At 41.8% G+C, this 21752-nt stretch overlaps 2 protein-coding genes across 3 annotated transcripts in view; both read right to left on the reverse strand.

The window, feature by feature from the left end:
- The window catches only part of LOC109398102 (mitoferrin), a 367824-nt gene extending 361067 nt beyond the window's left edge, over positions 1 to 6757 (reverse strand). For both annotated transcript variants that reach the window (XM_062853925.1, XM_029853947.2), the window contains exon 1: positions 6309 to 6757. The gene's annotated coding sequence lies outside the window, so the exon portion shown is untranslated. The remainder of the gene's footprint in view (positions 1 to 6308) is intronic.
- Positions 6758 to 11704: 4947 nt separating this feature from the next.
- Positions 11705 to 20061, reverse strand: LOC115255804 (uncharacterized). The gene is made up of 4 exons (XM_029853945.2): positions 19585 to 20061; positions 12495 to 12689; positions 12285 to 12426; positions 11705 to 12227 (listed from the first exon to the last, which is right to left on the reverse strand). The coding sequence occupies exons 2-4, from the start codon at positions 12685 to 12687 to the stop codon at positions 12083 to 12085; spliced, it is 480 nt and encodes a 159-aa protein (XP_029709805.1). The 5' UTR covers positions 12688 to 12689; positions 19585 to 20061; the 3' UTR covers positions 11705 to 12082.
- Between the last annotated feature and the right edge of the window lie 1691 nt (positions 20062 to 21752).

The raw sequence follows: 21752 nt of genomic DNA on the forward strand, positions 1-21752 counted from the left end.
AGGCACTGTAAATAGTAGATATAAGAACAAATCAATTATAAAGAAACATATAACCGAATGCACTATTTTGTCAATAAATTTCTGACTCACATAATAACTCGACTCGCTCCGCTATATGCACATTATATCATTGCCTACCTATTGTGCCAGTCATTTGGTTTGACAAATGTGAGTCGTGTACGGATGGAAAGTGGGATTGATAGTTCGTTGCAGTGGTACCAGAACGACGGGACTTGTCGTTACAGAAGGATAATTCGAAAAAAAACAACTCCTGGTAGAATCTTAGAAAACACCTCTGGAGAAAACCCTGAAGGAACTCCTAGAAGATCCCATGCTATTATCCTGGAAAAAACATTATAAGGAACTCATGAAGGGATTTTTAGTAGCTCTTCTAATTAAAATCTCAAAGACACTTTATGAGAATCCCCGGCGAACTCCTGGTGGATTTTCCGGTGAAACACCTGGAAGAATTTCAAGAAAATTTTCTGCGAAACCCCAAAGAAAAACCTTCGTACGGAATGCCAGAAGATTCATCACAAACAATCCTTCGTGGATCTTCATTAAAAATTTCCATTAAATTCCTCGTGGGTCTTTGTCCCAGTATTTTTTCAAGAACTCCATAAAGTAACCGTCAAAGTCCCAGCAGAATTCCTCCCACCATTAGTCCGAACCCCAATATTGCAAAATTTATAATTACATAGTATCTAACCATAGTTCTCGCTGTATTACCATTAAAAGTTTCCCCAGAATCCCAGCGCAATGTCTCTCATCAGTATTTTCCTTGGAATGCTTCACAACTCCGCTGGAATCTTACTATCTGGATTTTCCCCAGAAGCTCACCAAAAAGTTATAAATTGAATCTTTTTTCTCCACACGCGCGCGAAAAAGTACATTTTAATTTCAATAACATTTCCTGCGGAAACGAACGAAATTTCTCTAATGCCTGGTTTAGACAGTGCAAGTGACTAGATTCAAGTCAATGGAAAATGCCCAATTGAATGCGAATTGAACGTGTAAACACCACCATTCATCTCACATGAGCAACTCACTTGACTTGAACGAAAGTTGAACATGTTGAACTTTTTCATTCAAGTCAAACGAAATCGTCTCACTTGCCCCGTCTAAACCCGCGATTCATGTGAGCTGAATTCGTCACGCCGAGGACCTGGGATCGAATCCCACTCCCGACAAACTCGCAAAAATGTGAGTTCTTCCTTCGGAAGGGAAGTAAAGCGTGGTCCCGAGATGAACTAGCCTTGGGCTAAAAATCTCGTTAAAACAGATAAAAAAAAACTTTCGTTCAAGTCAAGTGAGTTGCACAAGTGAGATGAATGATGGTGTTTACACGTTCAATTCACATTCAATTGAGCACTTTCAACTGACTGGAATCACTTGCACTGTCTAAACCAGACATAAGTCCAAATCGTAAACAACCTTGTGCCCAAGTGGTTTCCAACAAGTTTTTTAGTGACAAGTAATCAATGATTAATTTCGATTTCTCTGAGTAATCAGGTAGTCACAAGTAGTCATGGTAATCTGAAGTAATCAATGCACAATGGTCCGAACCCACGTTTTAGCAGGAAAAAAATCCGTATCTCTGTTTTCGTTAATTTTAGGCATTTAGTGTCTTCAGAGAAGTTGTTTGAATTTGTTTGCTGCATCTTTTCCAAAAATGTTTGATTAGGGTGGTCCGCGTCTTAACTCAAATCTGGAATAGAACTTTTTAATTTTAAGTCATTCACGATCGAGTTCTTCAGCAAAGTTGTAGGCAATGCTATTTCGAGCAACTTTGCCGAATACGCCGTTTATCTAGCTCTTTATTTGAACATTGTAGGTCAATTATAAGTTTTGACTTAGGGTGAGCCCCCCAAAAACGGTTTTTTCGCAATTACTTTTTTATTTGATTTTTTTCGAAGATGTGAGCTTCGGAGCATTTGAAGAGCAAGTAATGATGCATATTTGTTCTGAACATTGCATGTTGCAAGGTCTTGTCATTTAAGGCGAAACTGGAAGCATTTCCTCATTTTTTGTTTTTGATTTTTTATTAAATAACGAAGCAATATTTTCAAAATTGGTTTTCGTGCACATGTAGAGTATGGATCAAGGTATCTTCCGATTTTTTTTGAGGTGGAAATTTTTTTCCGTTTTTGCAGAAACCATTTTTGAACAAAATTTCATAAAAAAAAATGGTTTCTGCAAAAATGGAAAACATTTTCCACCTCAAAAAAATTCAGACGATACCTTGATCCATACTCAACATGTGCACGAAAACCGATTTTGAAAATATTGCTTCGTTATTTAATAAAAAATCAAAAACCAAAAAAATGAGGAAATGCTTCCAGTTTCGCCTTAAATGTTATGGGCAATTATGACTTAGAAACAACGATGTCTTCAAATGCTTATATCTCTAGGAGCTGGTAAAATAAAAAAAAGTTCTTTAAGCGGCATTTGGAAGGTCACATATAAAGCCAAATTTGGAGCAAAAATTACGAGAACGTAATTTTTTTAATTGGAATAAATCGACTCCAAATATCCCCTTAACCCTTAACCGCCCGGGACGATTCTTTCTGACTTCAAATGGCTCGTTCTCCGAAACTAGGGCACCAAATTGCATTCGGTTTGAAGCATCATCAAGGGGAAGAGTGTAGCTTTACAATGGTTTGGCGGGGACCCCCCTATGACCCTCCCCCTTTTCTGCGGGGCGGATCTAGGTGTGGCATGATCCGTAATATTACCATATGATCATAATTTCGACTGGAAAACAGCATGTTATTGTCGTTGTTAGTGACAGATTATTCTTAACATGTAATTTCGGACCTGATTAGGTCAACCGGTCATCCGGTGACTTCGGAACAGGTTCTGGGGACCTTGGAATCTCCGGTAGAAATGGCCATTTTTCGATTCTAATAGAATCCCATCATGTGACACCTCAAATTTCGCAGAATGACGCGCGTAATCCAGTAAAACAAAGAATAACTTTATTGATCGATTCTGGTCACCCGGTGACCTCGGAACAGGTTCTGGGAACCTTGGAATCTCCGGTAGAAATGGCCATTTTTCGATTCTAATAGAATCCCATCATGTGACACCTCAAATTTCGCAGAATGACGCGCGTAATCCAGTAAAACAAAGAATAACTTTATTGATCGATTCTGGTCACCCGGTGACCTCGGAACAGGTTCTGGGAACCTTGGAATCTCCGGTAGAAATGGCCATTTTTCGATTCTAATAGAATCCCATCATGCGACACCTCAAATTTCGCAGAATGACGCGCGTAATCCAGTAAAACAAAGAATAACTTTATTGATCGATTCTGGTCACCCGGTAACCTCGGAACAGGTTCTGGGGACTTTGGAATCTCCGGTAGAAATGGCCATTTTTCGATTCTAATAGAATCGCATCATGCGACACTTCAAATTTCGCAGAATGATGCGCGTAATCCAGTAAAACAAAGAATTTTTTTTATTGATCGATTCTGGTCACACGGTGACCTCGGAACAGGTTCTGGGGACCTTGGAATCTCCGGTAGAAATGGCCATTTTTTATTCTAAAAGAATCCCATCATGCGACACCTCAAATTTCGCAGAATGCCGCGCGTAATCCAGTAAAACAAAGAAAAACTTCATTGATCGATTCTAGTCACCCGGTGACCTCGGAACAGGTTCTGGGGACCTTGGAATCTCCGGTAGAAATGGCCATTTTTCGATTCAAAAAGAATCCCATCATGTGACACCGCAAATTTCGCAGAATGCCGCGCGTAATCCAGTAAAACAAAGAAGAACTTTGTTGATAGATTTTGGTCACCCGGTAACCTCGGAACAGGTTCTGGGCACCTTGGAATCTCCGGTAGAAATGGCCATTTTTCGATTCTAACAGATTCCCATCATCCGACACCTCAAATTTCGCAGAATGATGCGCGTAATCCAGTAAAACAAAGAAAATTTTTATTGATCGATTCTGGTCACACGGTGACCTCGGAACAGGTTCTGGGCACCTTGGAATCTCCGGTAGAAATGGCCATTTTTTATTCTAAAAGAATCCCATCATGCGACACCTCAAATTTCGCAGAATGCCGCACGTAATTCAGTAAAACAAAGAAAAATAATTTTGATAGACTCTGGTCACCCGGTGACCTCGGCACAGGTTCTGGGGACCTTGGAATCTTCGATAGAAATGACCATTTTTCGAGTCTAAAAGAATCCCATCTGGATGAATTTCTGGATGAATTGATGAGGAATTTCTGAAGATGTTCATGGATAAATCCATGGAGGAATTCCTGAAGAAATTCCTGAAAAATAAATCCTGGAGAAATTCCTGGAGAAATGCCTAGAGCAATTTCTCGAGAAATTCCAAGAGAATTTCCTAGAAGACTTCAGGGATTTTTTTAGGATTTTCTGGAGTAATCCATAGTCGAAACCTTGGAGGTTTTCTGGCGAAAATTCCTATAGGATTTTTTATGGCGAATTATCTGGAGGAATTCCTAGAAGTATTTCTAGAGGAATTCCTGAAGGATTTTCAGGAGGAATTTTTGGAGGAGTTCCTTGAACAATTTCTGGAGGAATTACTGGAGAAATTTCTAGAGGCATTCTTTGAGGAATTTCTGGAGAAATATTTGAGGTTTCCTTGAGGAACTCCTTGAGGAATTTCTGAAGGAATTCCTAGAATAATATTTGTACGATTTTTTTTTTGAGGAATCCTGAAGATATTCTTGAATGAGTTTCGGGAGAAAAGTCTTTAGAGTTTTCTGGAGGAATCCGTGGAGGAATTCCTGGAGGAATCCCTAGAGGAAATCTGGGAGGAATTCTTGCAGAAATTTCTAGTGGATTTTCTTACAGGCTTTTTTCATGGTGCGTGTACTCAGTACACGACGCGACCGCTGCCGGGTTAAATTAGACAAAACAAGATACGGCTGCAATTGGCTCCTCCGTTTCCGATGTCTCCAAGAATTTCAGCTGGAATCGTAGCAGTAATTCCTCTAGTAATTTCAACAGAAATTTCTATAATTCATCTAGGAATTACTCCAGGAGTTTATCCAGGATGCCTTCAGGGATTTTTTTTGTAGATTACAGTATGGATTTCTTCAGAAATTACTCAAGAGATTTATCCGGGGATTCCTGTACAGGTTTTAGCAGAAATTACATGCGTGATTAATTCAGGAATTCATGTAGGGGTTGCTCCTGTAATTTCTCGGATAATTTCTACAGGACTTTTTTCAAGAATTCTTCCAGAAATGTCTGCAGAATTCGTCCAGTGATTCCTTTTGGGATTTTTTAGATACTTCTTTATGAATTCTTCCACAGATGCCTCTAAAGATTTTTTCCTAGGTTCCTCTATGAATTTCTCCAGAGATTCCTTTAGAAATTAGGCGCACTATTGTGATAAATGTGCCTCTATGCAATGTCCTCAACTAATGTTGAAAAAGGGTCACACTGCAGTTAATTATTTTTTTTACATTATTCGATAATTATTTCAACCAGAAGTAGGATTGTCTGCAGATTGCTCTGTATCCGAAATCGAGACTAAGTCTTTTGCAGTGTCTCGGTTATGTGATGCCTGATAAGAGCACAGGTGACACAAATTTATAACTATGTACGGCTATCTACAGCGACAGCTTTTGCTCTCATAGAAGCACACAAATGATCGTATTTTCTGCAATGCAATTTTCGACACACGAGTGGCTTTTCTATTACACAACTACGCTGCCTTAGCCTTATCTGATAACCCGAATCAAATGAATAGTTCTCGATTTCATGTCACAATCTTCAGCGTTTATCATTTGTATTCTTCATGAACAAAACAAAGGATTCAATCCGCAAAACCAGAACTGGAGTTCCGATTCACGTGAAAACCCTCATCAAAACAATCCACGCACTTTCTCTTCAAGGGCTTCTAGCTGTCATCTCAGCAGCCACCACTAACATCGATCTTGTGCAGGCGATTAGCAAAGTTTCGCCGGAGCAAGGACTTTTGCGTTTTGCCTTGCTCTGGTCCGGTTCTTGAAGCGAAAAATTCTCAACACAGCCAGCTTCAATCGACACTATCGTTAGCAGCAGCAGCAGCAGTTCAGCGGGTAGGGTTTTGCATAACACACATCCCCGCCCGCGCACTGCTGGTGTCCACCCCCGGGCCGTTCCGTCCCCGTCGGACACTTCGTTCACTTGACGAAGCAAGTTCCCCGCATCGATATGGTGGTGGTGTTGCAGCACACACTTTTGCTGCTGTCATGATGATGAAAGCTCGGTTTTGCCTTTCTCTTTCGGCGGATGGAACTGCCGTTTGGCCAGATCCTCCGGAACTGGGAAAATTACCTGTTCGGATGTGCAGCTCCTCCTCCTTCTGGATGATAATCCGCAGCTGCCACTACTGGTGGAGCTCCTCGATTCCCCCTGTGCACGAAACTGTACTCGGGATCGAGCCTATTCCTCTTCCCCGTGAATTTAAATGGCAGCCACTGCCGCAGAAATTTCCACACTAATCTCGCTCACTAACCCTCCACTTTCGGGGATGCTTTTCACGTAATCCTGATGATGGTGGACGAACGAAAATCTACCGAGAAAACCGACGACGGCGGCGAAGTTTTTCGCGAATTTTCACGGCACACTACACTTTTATTTTTCTGACGATGATACAATCAGTCTCAGCTCAGTCCGTAGGTTCGGGATTCCGCGGATGCTTTCGACACACACTCACACGACGCATACCCCAGCTAGCAAGCAGCAGAAGGTCTCCGATTCCGATCTCGCGAGTGAATGGCAGGCCAGCGAGCAAAAAGAAGCAGCCAACAACACGAGGGGCAAATTTGACGAAGTTTTTGACAGTGATGGCGAGGCGGTGTTTGACAATTATAAAAACTGACGACGTGATAGACTGGCATTAGGAAGCACATGATGAAGTGTGATTAGAGCTGAAGAATAGGGGTTTTCACTTTGGTTTTCGGGGTTTTCAGATTTCTTGAGAACAAAACAAATCAAGATTGAGTTTAAATAAGGGCGAAAGTAACATGAGCGATTTCTCTTCATCGACTCTCTCTTCTTCAAATTAAAGTGACAAGATGCAAGTACACTCAGCCAAATAACATTAAGATATCCGAGGGGCGATTCACTGTACTGCGTTACTGCAGTGAAAATACACGAATGATAAAAATACACAAAAATACATCAATACACAACAAATGCAAAACTGCATAAAAAAAAACGTTACATTCGAAAAAATACACCAATTCAAAATAAAAGTGCAAAAATTCTTCAATACACGAAAAATGCGAAAAATACAACAGTACTAAAAAATACGCCATATTCCAAAAAATACGCCAATTCAAAATAAAAATGCAAATCTGTTCCAGTACACGAAAAATACAGTTTCAGCACGTTTCAGTTCAATTATGGTAATTATGTGCAAAATGGATCTTATTAATAGAGTTAATAAACTATAGAGGACGAATGTCGCTGCTGTTCCCTTTGTTCTCGCTCGCAAACATGTCGGGTATCTATCTGTCAAACTGCATACTTTTTCGCTTTGACACTTATAGCCCGGCCTATCTCCGCCAGCAAGAGATGTTTCGGCAGCGACGCCAGCGACATTCGTCCTCTATAGTTTATTAACTCTATTATCTTATTGTGCAATAAATACAGGAATTCAGAAATGATGAGATGATTTTGTGACAGACACTGAGACTGACAATCTACCTGGAACTGGATAGAATTGAAACTTCCGTCCGGAACATCCCTGAGTACAATCCGTAAGAGCACCTTTAACGGTGCGCTTCTATACCCCGTTTGGCAGCCCTCCATCATTGCAGCAAACTTTACCGGTCGCTGCTGGATGCGCTCGCAAAATAGTAGCGCTATGAGTGGGTGACCAAATATAGTAGCGGGACAGTTGCGCTGCTAAAAATTATATGGGAATATGACAGCCCTCCCGATACGAATCAAGGTGACTGATTTGATTGCTTCCAGTGTGGAAAAGGGTGGTTAAGTCAAAATGGTAGCGCTGCGCGGGTTGCTCGAATAGTAGCCGCCGTTAATGTTGCTCTAAGCAGAAAGCATGGGGAGGTTTCGGTTTCGGTCGGGAATGTAATGTACAATGGTTCTAAAGTTTTAAGATAAACTTGTGGCGGATTAAATACAGCATTTAGTGGACCATATGTGAAGAATGCTGACTACGATGTGGGGGGAAGAGTTCACTATAGCATATAGCTTCCCACATTATATAAAAGAGGAATTACTCCGGAGAATGGTGCATGCAAGAAGAATGTCTGTGGAATGGTGCATGCAAGAAGAATGTCTGGACGAATTCCAAGGAACTTCTTGGGATATTCCCCCAAGTCAATACCAACGAAGATTATTTCTTGTGAATATTCCCAGCGAAATTTCTTTTTAGATTTCTCCAAGAGGAATTCCTTCAGATTCCTTGAAGAGGGTTTCCTTCAAAGATTCCTTGCAGAGAAATTTCTTCGAAGGTTCTTCTTATAAAACTTTTTTCAGAGGTTCCTTTAAAGCAATTTTCTGCTAAATAAATTTATTTTGAAATTCTGTCAGGTTAGCCATAAATTCCCTCTACGATTCCTCCAGGAACTTCTTCTTGGAGTTTCCTCTAGGAGTTCCATTCGGAATGTTACAAAGATGCCTTGTGGGATTGATACAAAAGTTCCCTCTGATGATCATTGTGGGAAAGTTAGGAGGAATTTGTGGATAAACCCCAGAAGGCATTCCAGGGGATGTCCCAGAAGGATCTCAAGAGTAAAATTCTAGAGGAATCCCAGCAAGAACAGGAGAATAAAGCCTATTTTTGAAAGAATTCGCGAAAGAATTCCTAGAGACATCAGGAAGAGCTGGGGGAGGAAAGTCAAGAGAAACTCCTGGAGGAATCTCCGCAAAAGTGCGAACTCTGCTTCTTCGGAAATGATCATAAGATGGATGTCCACGTTGGCATGAATGAAGTCGCCATCCGTGGAGCGCCGAACTGTCCCCATCAGGCAATGTTGCTTCGTACGTTGGAAAACAGCCTTTGGTTCGAAGATTTTCGAATGCCGCGGGGAATCGATGTTCGTCCGAATCCAGCAGATGTCATCGCACTGTCGAAAGCCCCATTTACGAGGACATTTCCGGCCCATGTCCAGACCCTCGGAACTACCGCACCACAGAACTACGATGGGCTGCCACCTCTCTAATCGCCAAGGCAAGAATTTCATCCCAGGACTAGAAATTTCGTGGAGCTCCGGCCGCAACAGCTGCTCCTCCGCGGGTGTACTCCTCCAGCGGGGGCTCAATCAGAATCACGTCAAACTTCGTTCCGAGCGTCTTCAGATCGAAACTCTTAAGAACGGCTCTCAAGCGAGCTCTCAAGTACATTGGAGTTGCCGTTTCCGATATCAGCTATCTTTCATGCGAATCAGTTCATGCCACTTCGGGTACTCCTCCAACCGGTCGGCCAGTCCGACGTCCCGGATAAAATTCTGCGGCCATCCACGAGGAATCCAAGGAAGAACTTCTGTGGGAAGTCCTCGAAAATACCAGAAAAAATCCGGAAGGAAACATAAAATAAACTTTCCTGCTTTCTCAAAAAAAAAACCAACTTGTCAGTATAATTCTCAGCAGTGACGTAAACCTGGAGGTTTTTACATGCTCTATTCGGGTACAGGATCAGGAACGATTATCGGTTTTGTTAAAGAAATTACGAAAATATTGTAATAATTCGTCGTTTTGACTTAGAGCAGCAATCGAAAGTTTGTTTACAAACTTTCAAGTCCTAAATGCAAAGTGTGGAAAATCGATTAAAAATACACGTTTATTCGCAAAATGCACAATAATTGCATAAATACATATTAATTATAATTTATTCACAAAAGTGCAAAATAATACACTAATGCAAAAAATACACGTTATTACACCAAAAATACTCCAATTCGATTTTCAATACACAGGGCTGCATCGAAAATACATGAGTGAATCGCCCCTCGAAGATATCCATAAGGCCCAACTTATAAAACGGCCTTTAAATAATTCATAATGATTCGGATGAATTTCATAAGGTCACTCTATGACGTAATATCGTCGCACAGCTTGGCTTTGATTGATGTTTAGCAACATGGTATTCTCAAGCGTCGGTAGCCGTGTGGATAAAACACGGGCTCGGTGATCTCGACGTTAATGGATCGAATCCAGTCTGCATCATTTTAAGATTTTTTTGTTCTTTTCATAAGTCTATCTTATGAAATTTGTCATAGCAAGCACGATCAATTGGGTTTTTAAATTAAGAAAAAATAATCGATTTTTTGATTTTATACGAAAGAGCACCTTTTTCTGAGCCACTATGATTTTTTCAGATTTTTAGAACTTTATTATGGTACCAAAAATCAATTTCAAAGAAATTTTTTGAAATCACCTTTTGACAGCTGGGTAACTGTTTGACAGCTCCACCCAGTACAAAATGCGACGAGGGGTGATTCGACAAATCGCTCCCATACAAACTTCAAATTGATTTTTAAATAGGTTCCCGGGCACCAAAATTCATGAAAATTCGGATTTCGGCTCAGTTTTGCATGCAGATTCAGAATATGGAATTATCTCAACACCGCTAAAGAAGCCAATTTTCATGAGGTATTCTTATGCCATCCATAAGAATTAGTTATAGCAAATTTTCATAAGGTATTTCCATGATTTTCGCTAGTTTTTTTCGTTGAGTGTATGGTTGCACTTTTTGGTCATAAATCGCTAGGTTGCGATGCAATCTAGCGTCTATGTGTTAAAAAGTTCGATTGAATTTCTCGCGTTTGGTGTCATACAGCGTAACTGCAATGATCGATTTCTCTTCATCGATTTTCTCTTTAGTTAACAACTTGGCTGGCAAAACAGTTTCGGTTGTTTTTATAATTCTAGATGCTAGTCCTAGTTGTCCTTCACCGAAACGTACAAAGAGATCATCCGAACATTGGACGAATTTCCCGGAAGAATCCGAAGAGAAAATCGATGAAGAGAAATCGATCATTGTAGATACGCCCGTATGATACTCAGCGCGAGATTTGCATCTTGTCACTTTAATTTGCAGAAGAGAGAGTCGATGAAGAGAACTCTCTTATGTTACTTTCGCCCTTATTTAAACTCATGATTACTCGTAATCACGATTCCTATATTACATTGATTATTTAAATTTAGTACATCGGAATGAATTACATCTGGCGGGTTGCATTTATTTTTTGCTGACGTGTATGGTGTTACGTCTGTTTGTCTGTGGTGAAACGTTATCGAACGTCTACTGTATGAACTTTTCCACGGTGACGTCACACGCCAACGAACGGCAAGATGTGAAACGGTAACTGCGGGACTTGTTGACAAAAATCACTGCTCGCATCTTGCATCTGGCTAAATCCGGTGAACTTTCGGTCACTGGATGTTCAAGAATGTGTCATTTTGCGGAGATGAACCAGCCATCGGCTGAAAGTCTCGATAAATAATAAAGATAAATAATAATGTGTCATTTTATGTAAACAGTGCCCGCATTTGCAGAAGAAAAGAAGAATCAACAACTCGAGGAAAAAAGACCGTGGATAACGAACGATTCCCTTCCTCACAGATGTGTCGTCCCCTCAAGTGAAGTTTCTTTAGTGTAGCCGGACCTTAACTTCCCTTTCGTTCAGTTTCTCAAATACTTCTGCCCTTTTTGCTCGGGTAGGCCGGCTGTTGTTTTGTTTACATTAATTTACTTTTCCGCGGCGGGCTGTCATCATTCTCAAAACAGTTTGGTTGGTCGCTTGAAATCGTAGTTTTTAGTTATTCAGGCGTTCAAATTCTTGTAAAAGTGATCAAAATTATCCAGATCGCTGAACTAAGATGTCCTTCAATTTCGGAAACACAAGCGCAACCGGCCTAGGATCTACCAGCACTCCGGCAAAACGTAAGTACCTTATAGATGGAAATCTCTCGACGGAGGTTATGTTGATTGTTGTGGATGTCGAAGGAATTTGAATCTCCACTGGAGTGGTTTTGCAAATCAATGAACATATTTTTATATTTCTAAAAAACCTTACAAAATAATTCGGGCGTTTTACAAAAACGCTCACAAAATAGAATATGTGATTATTTTTTTAACGCAGAAGTGTCTGCCCCGGGTTCTCAGCGGCTTCGCACTCCTTGGAGTAGTTCCTCGAGTGGCTCCGCTGGGATCTTCGACTGCTCTGCCTCCGGGTCGTTTCGATGTCCTGTTGGTTCTCTATGCTCTGGAAACCCTTTCTGGAAGAAGATATATCTGAAATCTTGGGTATTTTACAATAACCAAAAAATCGTTACCTTTTGTAGCACATGTAACCGAAAATTCCCAGCAGGATGAGCACAAACACGGACGTTATAGTGACCGTAATGTAAATGTAGAACATCTGGATTTTGTCGGACAGCATGTCCGAGCCGGACGTCGATTTGCTTCGCCACATATCTGTGTTGGAAGGGCAAAATCAGATTAAATGGTTGTTCAAACTAGATCGGATTCCCCACATTCCTTACCGATAAAGTTTGAATCATCGTCACTTTCCAGAAGGGAATCGGGCAGGGCGGCCACCGTCGTGGTGCTTGCCGTGGTGGTCGTCGTAGTCGGTGGGTTCGTGTAGGAAAACGAAAATGCTGAACGCGTTGGCGGGCCAGGGAACACTATCTGGCCTTTGTCGCTGAGGAATCGGTGACCCGATTTGATGTACATGGCTGCGAGGTAAAGGCGAAAATGAAAAGATCGTTAGTTTTGGAGCAATTAATATAGCTGGCAATTAAATAGGATATTTTTCATTTAACCGGAGCTCCAGGAGGAATCCAAGGAAAAAACTTCACTTCTGTTCTGTATGAGTCACAGAAGCAACTAGAAGAAACTCCTAGAACTATACGTATAGAACTATACGGTAATGAAACAGGCAACGTCGTGCTATTATTGGTTGGTAGTGCAGCTGCCAAGAAGGCAGCTTGCTTCCTCTATTATCCCGCTCTTTCTCTTGCATGTTTAGTAGAGTAAGTAAGAAAGAAGAAAAAGCTGGCTCCGCCAATGACTATATTTACCAGAATGATCTCTTGCATAATAAATTCGCTGAATAAACTCTGAGCAAACCTAGAAGGAACTTCTGGAAGAATCCCGAAAGAAACTTTTGGAAGAATAACAGATGCAGCAAGTCCAGAGGATGGAGACTTTTAAAAGTTATATATTCTGTTATTCTGTTACCTCAACGCATCCTCTGGCCCTATTGCTTATCTGCGCTTTCCCCGCGCTGAGCGATACGTCTACCGGACGGCGTACGACGATGTTACAAACTCTGGACTTAATAAAAAGTGAGTTTCTAATACCGTTGGTCTAGCCTTCTAGAACCTACAGCTACGGCAGGAATGTCTGATCCTTAAGGGGCGCAGTGTACTCCGTTGATAAAACAATTGATCAATTACGCGCTGCTGTTTCTAGATCAAAGCCGTTCTACAATATTATAATTATTTGTGAATCTACTTATCGTTACTTGTTCTGATAACCTAGTTATTACAAGCCTAGCAGCCGACACTGAAAAGTCACAGATTGACCAATCTATCAAAAGGTGAGCTTGTAGTATTAGAACTGATAGAACTAAGCTCGTTTTACTAGTTTGAAGCTTTTGTAAGTTTTAAGTTTAGTGTTCTAGTAGTTGTCAACTAATTTTGCCAAAACGCTAGTTAGCCAGCTTGTTATTACCAAAAACTTAATTCCTTGACCTCATTTAAAGTGTATACTGGCAGGTTATCGTTTTTAATAAAATTACAAATTACAAAAAAAACGAATAATTTTTTAGGTTTTCTTTTATTTTCGTTTTCTCAATTTTCTTGGAATCATTCCAACAGCATAAATTTTCATGCAATTGATCGACTTAATAATTCTTAATAACTTCTCTTAGGCGATATTTTATTGAAACCCTGATTCGAGCACTCAATCTACCGATTGTCTATTTAAAGGCACGACATTATTTACATTGTAGGGATGTCTATGAAACAACACTCGTGTGTTTGTTCCACCCCTTAGACTTAATTGATTTCGCTCAAATTTTGAACATAGCGTCTGGGAGTCCAATACAACTGATTCAGAAGATAAGACTTTTTTTTCGTATTTTCTGTGTTTCATATAAGTGTGTTTGCTATGTAGTTGCAAAACTGCAAAAAAATGGCTAAACCTTTAATAATTCGTCGATAAATAAATATGCAATAAACTATTGAGTGATCGTTTTCGTTTCGCTTGCTTCTGTAAACCTGAGCGTCTGTTCTCCAGGAGGAGTGGTTAACAATAACGTATGATCCCCATGTTAGGGGCGGCTGATCAACCTCCGAATACCAGGGAAGAACTCTAAGCTCAACTGTGCACTATGGCCGGAAAGTAGGGGGGCTGGTGTCAGACCAAGTGTCAGACCCTACGAGCCAGCCGTAAAAAAGACATTGTAGCGGAAAATCAGTAACAGAATAATACGAACCGAGGCCAACGGCAACGACCCAGCCAACAAAAAGGACTTGCGATTGGAAACTTGGTATGTGGAACAGCCGAACTCTCAACTTCATTGGGAGCACCCGCATACTCGCCGATATACTCAAGGACCGCGGGTTCGGCATCGTAGCGTTGCAGAAGGTGTGTTGGACAGGATCCATGGTGCGAACGTTTAGAGGCAGACGCGCCAACTTGGTCAAATTATTGGGGGGGCAAAGCCTGATTTTTCTGATTTTTTGTATGGGAAAATCGAAAAATCGTCAAATATTGGGGGGGCAAACCCATGCTTGCCCCCCCTAAGTTGGCGCCTATGTTTAGAGGTAATCATACCATCTACCAAAGCTGCGGCAACACACGCGAGCTGGGAACAACTTTCATCGTGATGGGTGATATGCAGAGGCGCGTGATCGGTTGGTGGCCGATCGACGAAAGAATGTGCAGGTTGAGGATCAAGGGCCGATTCTTCAACTTCAGTATAATAAACGTGCGCAGCCCACACTCCGGAAGTACTGATGATGACAAGGACGCATTTTACGCGCAGCTCGAACGCGAGTACGATCGCTGCCCAAGCCACGACGTCAAGATCATCATAGGAGACTTAAACGCTCAGGTAGCCAGGAGGAGGAATTCAGACCGACGATTGAACAGTTCAGCGCCCACCAGCTGACGAACGAAAACGGCCTACGACTAATTGATTTCGCCGCCTCCGAAAACATGGCCATACGTAGTACCTTTTTCCAACACAGCCTCCGTTATCGTTACACCTGGGGCCTGTAGCATAATGAAAATTTTACTAATAATATTAGTCTTATAGTTTGTAACTTATAATTTTCTGTTGCATAAAAATACTACAAGTACAAGTTACAAGTCCAATACTACAAGTCGGTTGGACTAATATTATTAGTAGAATTTACAAGTGTATGTTGCATAAACAAACTACAAGTATAAAATATTAGCTATAACTTGTACTTTTGATTACAAGTCTCAAAGGTCTTGTAAAATAATTTACAAGTTAGATTAAAGTGTTGCAGAAGACATATTTAGTTTTTTTTATCGATTTACCATTTTGATGAACTCAAAAGATATTAATTATCTAACATGTCAACCTTAATTCCAGTTTTCAACGATTAAATTTGGCGGTATGTATTCGAAACTCATTGAAGAGAAAAATACACTTTGTATCCAAAATATAATTTCTGCTGAGTCTCTCAAGTTCTCCAAAGTTTCCAATACCCATCTTTGATAAGAGGTTCTTGGTAAAATTACATATTATGGTCACTGCATAAGCACAGGTAAAGTTGCAGATGCGAAATAAATTTGAATCAATTGCTTGTATTGCGCATCATTAAGCTAATCAAGAGCTACAATATACATACACTAAGTCGAATCGAGTTGCAACATATAAAAATAGGTAAAAGCTAAATTTTTGCATCCCAGATCACTTCGGATTTTAACAAGAAGCATAATACATGTTGCTAAATCTTTATACATTGTTTTTCAACCAGTACTATTAAATCTTTGGGACATTTTACTAAAAATCTAGGTACTTGCAGTACCATACTTTGTAAAAAAAATATTTCGTCAGAGCGGCCGAAAATTATCCAAACACCACATGCTTTTCTTCATCTATCGTATAAAAAATGCAAAACTTCGGAATAAATGAAGTTATTTCCGGATGTTACGCGGAAAATGCAGAATATAAACAAACATCAACTGCCATTTCAAATTAATAGTGAACTGTCGGATGAATTTTGACAGGTAAATGAACCAAAACAACTTGTATTTTCATGGTCACTAATATTACAAGTGCTAATAATATTAGTGGAAAATTGAGCCTTTATGCAACACAAATTATTAGCACTTGTAATATTAGTACTTGTAATTTGTAACTTGTAGCTAATATTATTAGCCCGATTATGCTACAGGGCCCTGGAGATCATCACAGCAGAAGGAATGTCAAATCGACCACGTTCTGTTTGACGAACAGCACTTCGACATTATCGACGTCAGGACCTAATGTGGCGCCATCATCGACTCCGACCACTATCTGGTGATGGTCAAAACTCTCCGTCATCAACAATGTACGGTACCGGCGACCGCCACGGCACAACCGTGAGCGACTAAAACAACCGGATATCGCCTCAACATACGCCACGCGCAGAATCTCGAGGCCGCGTTGGCCTAAGGCCTCTAGAGGTCTGCTGGAGTACAGTGAAAGCAGCCATCAACGACGCAGCCGAGAGCACCATCGGGTACGTGGAACGGAATCGACGGAACGAATGGTTCGACGAAGAGTGCAGAACGGTTTTGGAGGAGAAGAACATAGCGCGGGCGGTAATGCTGGAACAAGGGAACCGACAGAACGTGGAACGTTAAAAACAGAAGCGGAAACAGCGGACCCGCCTCTTTCGGGAGAAAAAGCACCGCCTGGAAAAAGCGGAGTGCGAAGAAATGGAACTGCTGTGCCGTTCCTAGAAGCTTAACGCATCCCGCAATGGCTTCGTGCAGTGAGCCGAAATGTGCAGGGATAAGGACGGAGGCCTCTTGACGGACGAACGTGAGGTCATCGAAAGGTGGAAGCAGCACTTCGATCAGCACCTGAATGGCATGGAGAACGTGGGCACGGGAGACCACGGCAACGGAGGAAACGACGACACCAGTGCAGCGGAGGACGGAAATGAACCAGCTCGAACGCTGAGGGAAGTTAAGAATGCCATTCATAAGCTCAAAACTAACAAAGCAGCTGTTAAGGATGGCATCGCAGCTTAACTCATCAAGATGGGCCCGGAAAAAGTTGGCCACTTGTCTGCACCGGTTGATAATCATGATCTGGGAAAGCGAACAGCGACCGGAGGAGAATTAAGGGGTAATTTACCCCATTTACAAAAAAAGGCGACCATTTGAAATGTGAGAACTTCAGAGCTGTCACTTTTTTGAATGCTGCCTACAAAGTGCTATCCCAGATCATCTTCTGTCGTCTGTCACCTAAAACGAATGAGTTCGTGGAAGTTATCAAGCTGGCTTCATCGACGGCCGGTCGACAACAGACCAGATCTTCACCGTACGGCAAATCCTTCAGAAATGCCGTGGATACCAGGCCCCAAAGCACCACCTGTTCATCGACTTCAAGGCGGCATACGACAGTATGGACCGCACAGAGCTATGGAAAGTCATGGACGAGAACGGCTTTCCTTGGAAGCTGACTAGACTGATTAAAGCAACGATGGACGGTGTGCAAAACTACCCTTACGCAATTATCCAGTTCATTCGTATCCCGCCGCGAACTGCGAGAAGGTGACAGACTCTCATGCTTACACTTTAACATCGCTCTGGAAGGTGTAATGCGACAAGCCGGGCTCAACAGCCGGGGTACTATTTTCGCAAATGTTGGTCAATTTGTGTGCTTTACGGACGACATGGACATTATTGCCAGAACATTTGGAACGGTGGCAGATCATGTGTACCCCCTGTGTGAAACGCAAAGCAGCAAAGATCGGACTGTTGGTGAATGCGTCCAAAACAAAGCACGTGCTGGCAGGCGGAACCGAATACGACCGGGTTCGTCTAGGCAGTAATATGACGATAGACGGGGATACCATCGAGGTGCTGGAGGAATTCCTCTACCTCGGATCCTTACTAACCGCTGACAACAATGCTAGCAGTGAAATACGAAGGCGCATCATCAGTGGAACGTGTGCCAACTATGGGCTCCAGAAGAAGTTGCGGTACAACGCTCTGATAAGACTTGGTGTTCTCTACGGGCACGAGAGGACATACAAGCACTCGAAGTATTCGAGTGTCGGGTGCATGGGACCATCTTTAGCAGTGCGCAGGGGAACAGTGTGTGGCGGCGAAGAATGACCGACAAGCTCGCTGCACTCTACGGCGAACCTAGCGATGATACTACATAGAAGACCTGGAGGGCAGCGTGGAAGATGGGCTGACTAGGTGCAGAACGATCTGGTAAATGTGGGACGCGGCCGAGGAAGGCGGACTGCAGCCACAAACCGAGTGTTGTGGCGAATAATTGTTGATTCAGTTTTATTATAATTGTAATGTGCCGCTAAACAAATGAAATGAATGTTGTTGTGAGATGCAGCCTGTAAAGTATACTTGGAGCGTATTTCAAAACCAGAAAATTAAAAAGCTTAAGTAGAATAAGCTTTACTATGATAAAGCTACCATAAAACTAGACTACCAAGACGGGCTTGGTGGTCTAGTGGCTACCGCTTCTGATTCGTATGCAGAAGGTCATAGGTTCAATCCCTGGACAGTCCCTTTCATCCTACTTTGTATCTTTCGATCCACTTTCTCTCTCTTTCTCTCTTCTCTACATGTACAACTCATGTATATTCATATGTTCACAGCCATCGCTAGAACCAGAAACGAATTGCAAAAATTTGTTTCCCTTCCTTCCAACTTCCACAGCACAGTGTATATAACGCCTACAAGTTATGCAACCAAAGCGAACTGTGCCGCTTGTCCTTCATAGTAATCACCACACAATCTATCGCCTTACGAACACTATAAAATATCCCCTATCCATGGATCGCATCACCGACCCAACGGTGACTCCCAGATCTCCCATCCTTTCCGTCTAACAAATACCCCAGTCCGTGCTGGTTGTGGGGATGCAGAGGTGATCTCGGTCTTTAGTAGCAACAACCAACACACTCTAACATTCCTTTCCCTTCCCAACTGACTATAAGGACGTGGCCGGCGCCGTTATTGATCAAAAATGTATGAGCTGCTTGAATTGCACTTTGGGAATAAGTGGAGTGTCCCAGTCCTTATTCATTTTGGATCTCAGTGCAATTGGTACCAACTCAGATTAATCACGGAGGAGCAACCTTTGCATTGACATGTATAGTCAGATTTGATCGTTTTGATCATAAAACGTAAATAAACCAGTTAGAATACGAATTTTGCCCACAGCCTTCACATCTAGTCATTATATGATAAACGAAACAGTAGAACACGATAATGCGCTGTGGATTAATCCTAGGGATGGATGGGTCATTTGCCCCTCACTGAAGTCCAATAGGGCAGCAAAGTCGGTGAAAATAGTTGTTCTGAAAGGGATAAATGGATTCGACAGTGCATATCTAAGATATTTACCAATCAAACGTAGTCTGCAATCGACCGAAGTAGATCGCTAAATTCCATCACAAACAAGCGGGTCCTAGTGGTTGACAACGTGTACATTTACTCCTTGAACTGGTAATTTGCCCCTTATGCAGAGTCTTCAGAACCTCGTTAGTCGTTAATCCGCTGGTTGCTGCATTAACAGCTTATCCCGAACCTGACAGTAACTGGAACACCGTTACAGTTAGTCCAATTTACAGCTCCCGAACGCGTGGAATCTAGTGACACTTATTAGACATAAGTGCGAAGCACTCTCGACACGGAATCGAACAAGTACGCGAACCACGAATCTAAGGCAGAGATGCTTCCGCTTGCCAATACTATCACCGACTGGCGTAGACCATCCGGTACCTGCTGAATTCAACCTAGGCGATATAGTCTCTACGCGCGCGTGGGGACAAAGAATACCTAGGATTGTTTTGGTTTGCGATTTCGTTTCGATGCGCTGATTTTAATTCAATTAGAATAGGGTGGCTTTCTTGGCTGGGCAGTGCTAGTGATGTGCCTTTGTAGATATTACTGGGTGAGAGTCGGACCGCCCGTTCTTGTTGCACATTACCTGATAGAGTGAACTCTGGAAGAACTACATATGTCGCGAATGAACGTTGAGGTTAAAAGATCGATGTAATTTTTATATAAGTAGTGCTAAGTCGTGATTTAACACATGATTACTAAAGAATCTCTTGGGCGTTGCAACAATCGATTATGGCACCAATTGATGCCATTCTGTTTTGTTATCATACGTGCTCAAATTAACAAAAGAAAAAAATACATAAATAAGAAACAAAACAATCAGTTTCCAATCCAATAACATAAATTGATTTAAAATGCAGCATTTTATTGAATGTCACATAAGAATGATCATTCTATAAATATTGTTGTGTTAATTGATTGGATTCATTGAGTTCAAAATTTGAAGTTCGCGTGCGACGCGTGGAAAAGTGTGCTGATCCAGGACTTGCTGGTGACACCCTTCTAGGAGATCCTTCTGGAATTCTACATGAGTTCCAGTGTTGGTAAAAACTCAAATTCTCAAATCTCATGGTTGAGTTGTTTCACGCGCGATTCTTGACTCGCCAAACTCACCGCCTAAAAAATCATGCATGAGTTGACTCATGATTTCACTCATTTCTTTATTTCTTGGTGTTCTTAATGTTTTCATCGAAGTTTTTAGGATTGTATGATAGAACAAAAGCAAATCTAGCGTACAACAACATTGAATGCCGTTCAAATTGATTTGGATTCGTTTTACATGCGAAAGAGATTTCGGCGCTTGACTCGTGAGTGCGAGATTTTGCATGAAATTCTCGCGCGTGAGAAAACGATTCAGAATCGCGGGCGAGTTTGCTCACGCGGGAGCGGTTCATGAGTGTGCTTTGAGTGTGAGTTTACCAACACTGATGAGTTCTATATGGGACTCCTCCAGGAATTCATTGGCGGTTTCGCTACAAATCTCCAGGAGTTTCTCTGGGATTCTCAGGGGGTTCTTTATAAGATTCTTCCGTGTGTTTATTCAATATTATTTCTCCTCTTCTCTCGAATTCTTCAAGGAACTTCTTCTGAGATTCCTCAACAGGTTTCATCTGAAACTCTGCCATGAAGTCTTTACGGGATTCCTTCAGAGATTTCTTTCAAGATGTCTCAAATAATTTCTACTTGGATTCGTCCAGAAGGTCATTCTAGGATTTCTCCAGGTATTTTTTATGGGCTCCTTCCATAGCTACTTACCTTGCCTAAGTGTCCTCTGCGGAATGTAGGAGGCGTTTCCATTCTACTCGGCACTCGAGAGTGTCCCTGATACTCGAACTACGCACATCACTCGTTGCCTTGATCAATCGTATCAGTTTATCCGGGAATCCGTACTCGTGCATGATCTGCCATAGCTGGTATCGATCGATTGTATCATACGCCGATTTAAAGTCGATGAACAAGTGATGTGTGGGTACGTTGTATTCGCGGCATTTCTGCAACACCTGGCGGATGGCGAACATCTGTTCCGTTGTAGCGCGTTTACCCATGATTGCCCCACACACTCTCTTGCAATCGGCAGCATAAAATTTCGAAGAGTATCTTGTAGGCAGCGCTCAGTAGTGTGGTGATCGCGCGTTAGTTCCCGCATATTAATTTGTCACCCTTTTTGT

Source organism: Aedes albopictus, chromosome 2, assembly GCF_035046485.1.
Source record: "Aedes albopictus strain Foshan chromosome 2, AalbF5, whole genome shotgun sequence".
Lineage (NCBI taxonomy): Eukaryota > Metazoa > Arthropoda > Insecta > Diptera > Culicidae > Aedes > Aedes albopictus.

Bases quoted from the DNA above. Each gene is read 5' to 3' on its own strand.
- LOC115255804 (XM_029853945.2), bottom strand. From the start codon at position 12,687: ATGTACATCAAATCGGGTCACCGATTCCTCAGCGACAAAGGCCAGATA. The intron at 12,427-12,494 runs GTAAGGAATGTG...CTTCCAACACAG, and splicing joins CGATGATTCAAACTTTATCG to ATATGTGGCGAAGCAAATCG. The intron at 12,228-12,284 runs GTAACGATTTTT...ATCTTCTTCCAG, and splicing joins GGTTACATGTGCTACAAAAG to AAAGGGTTTCCAGAGCATAG.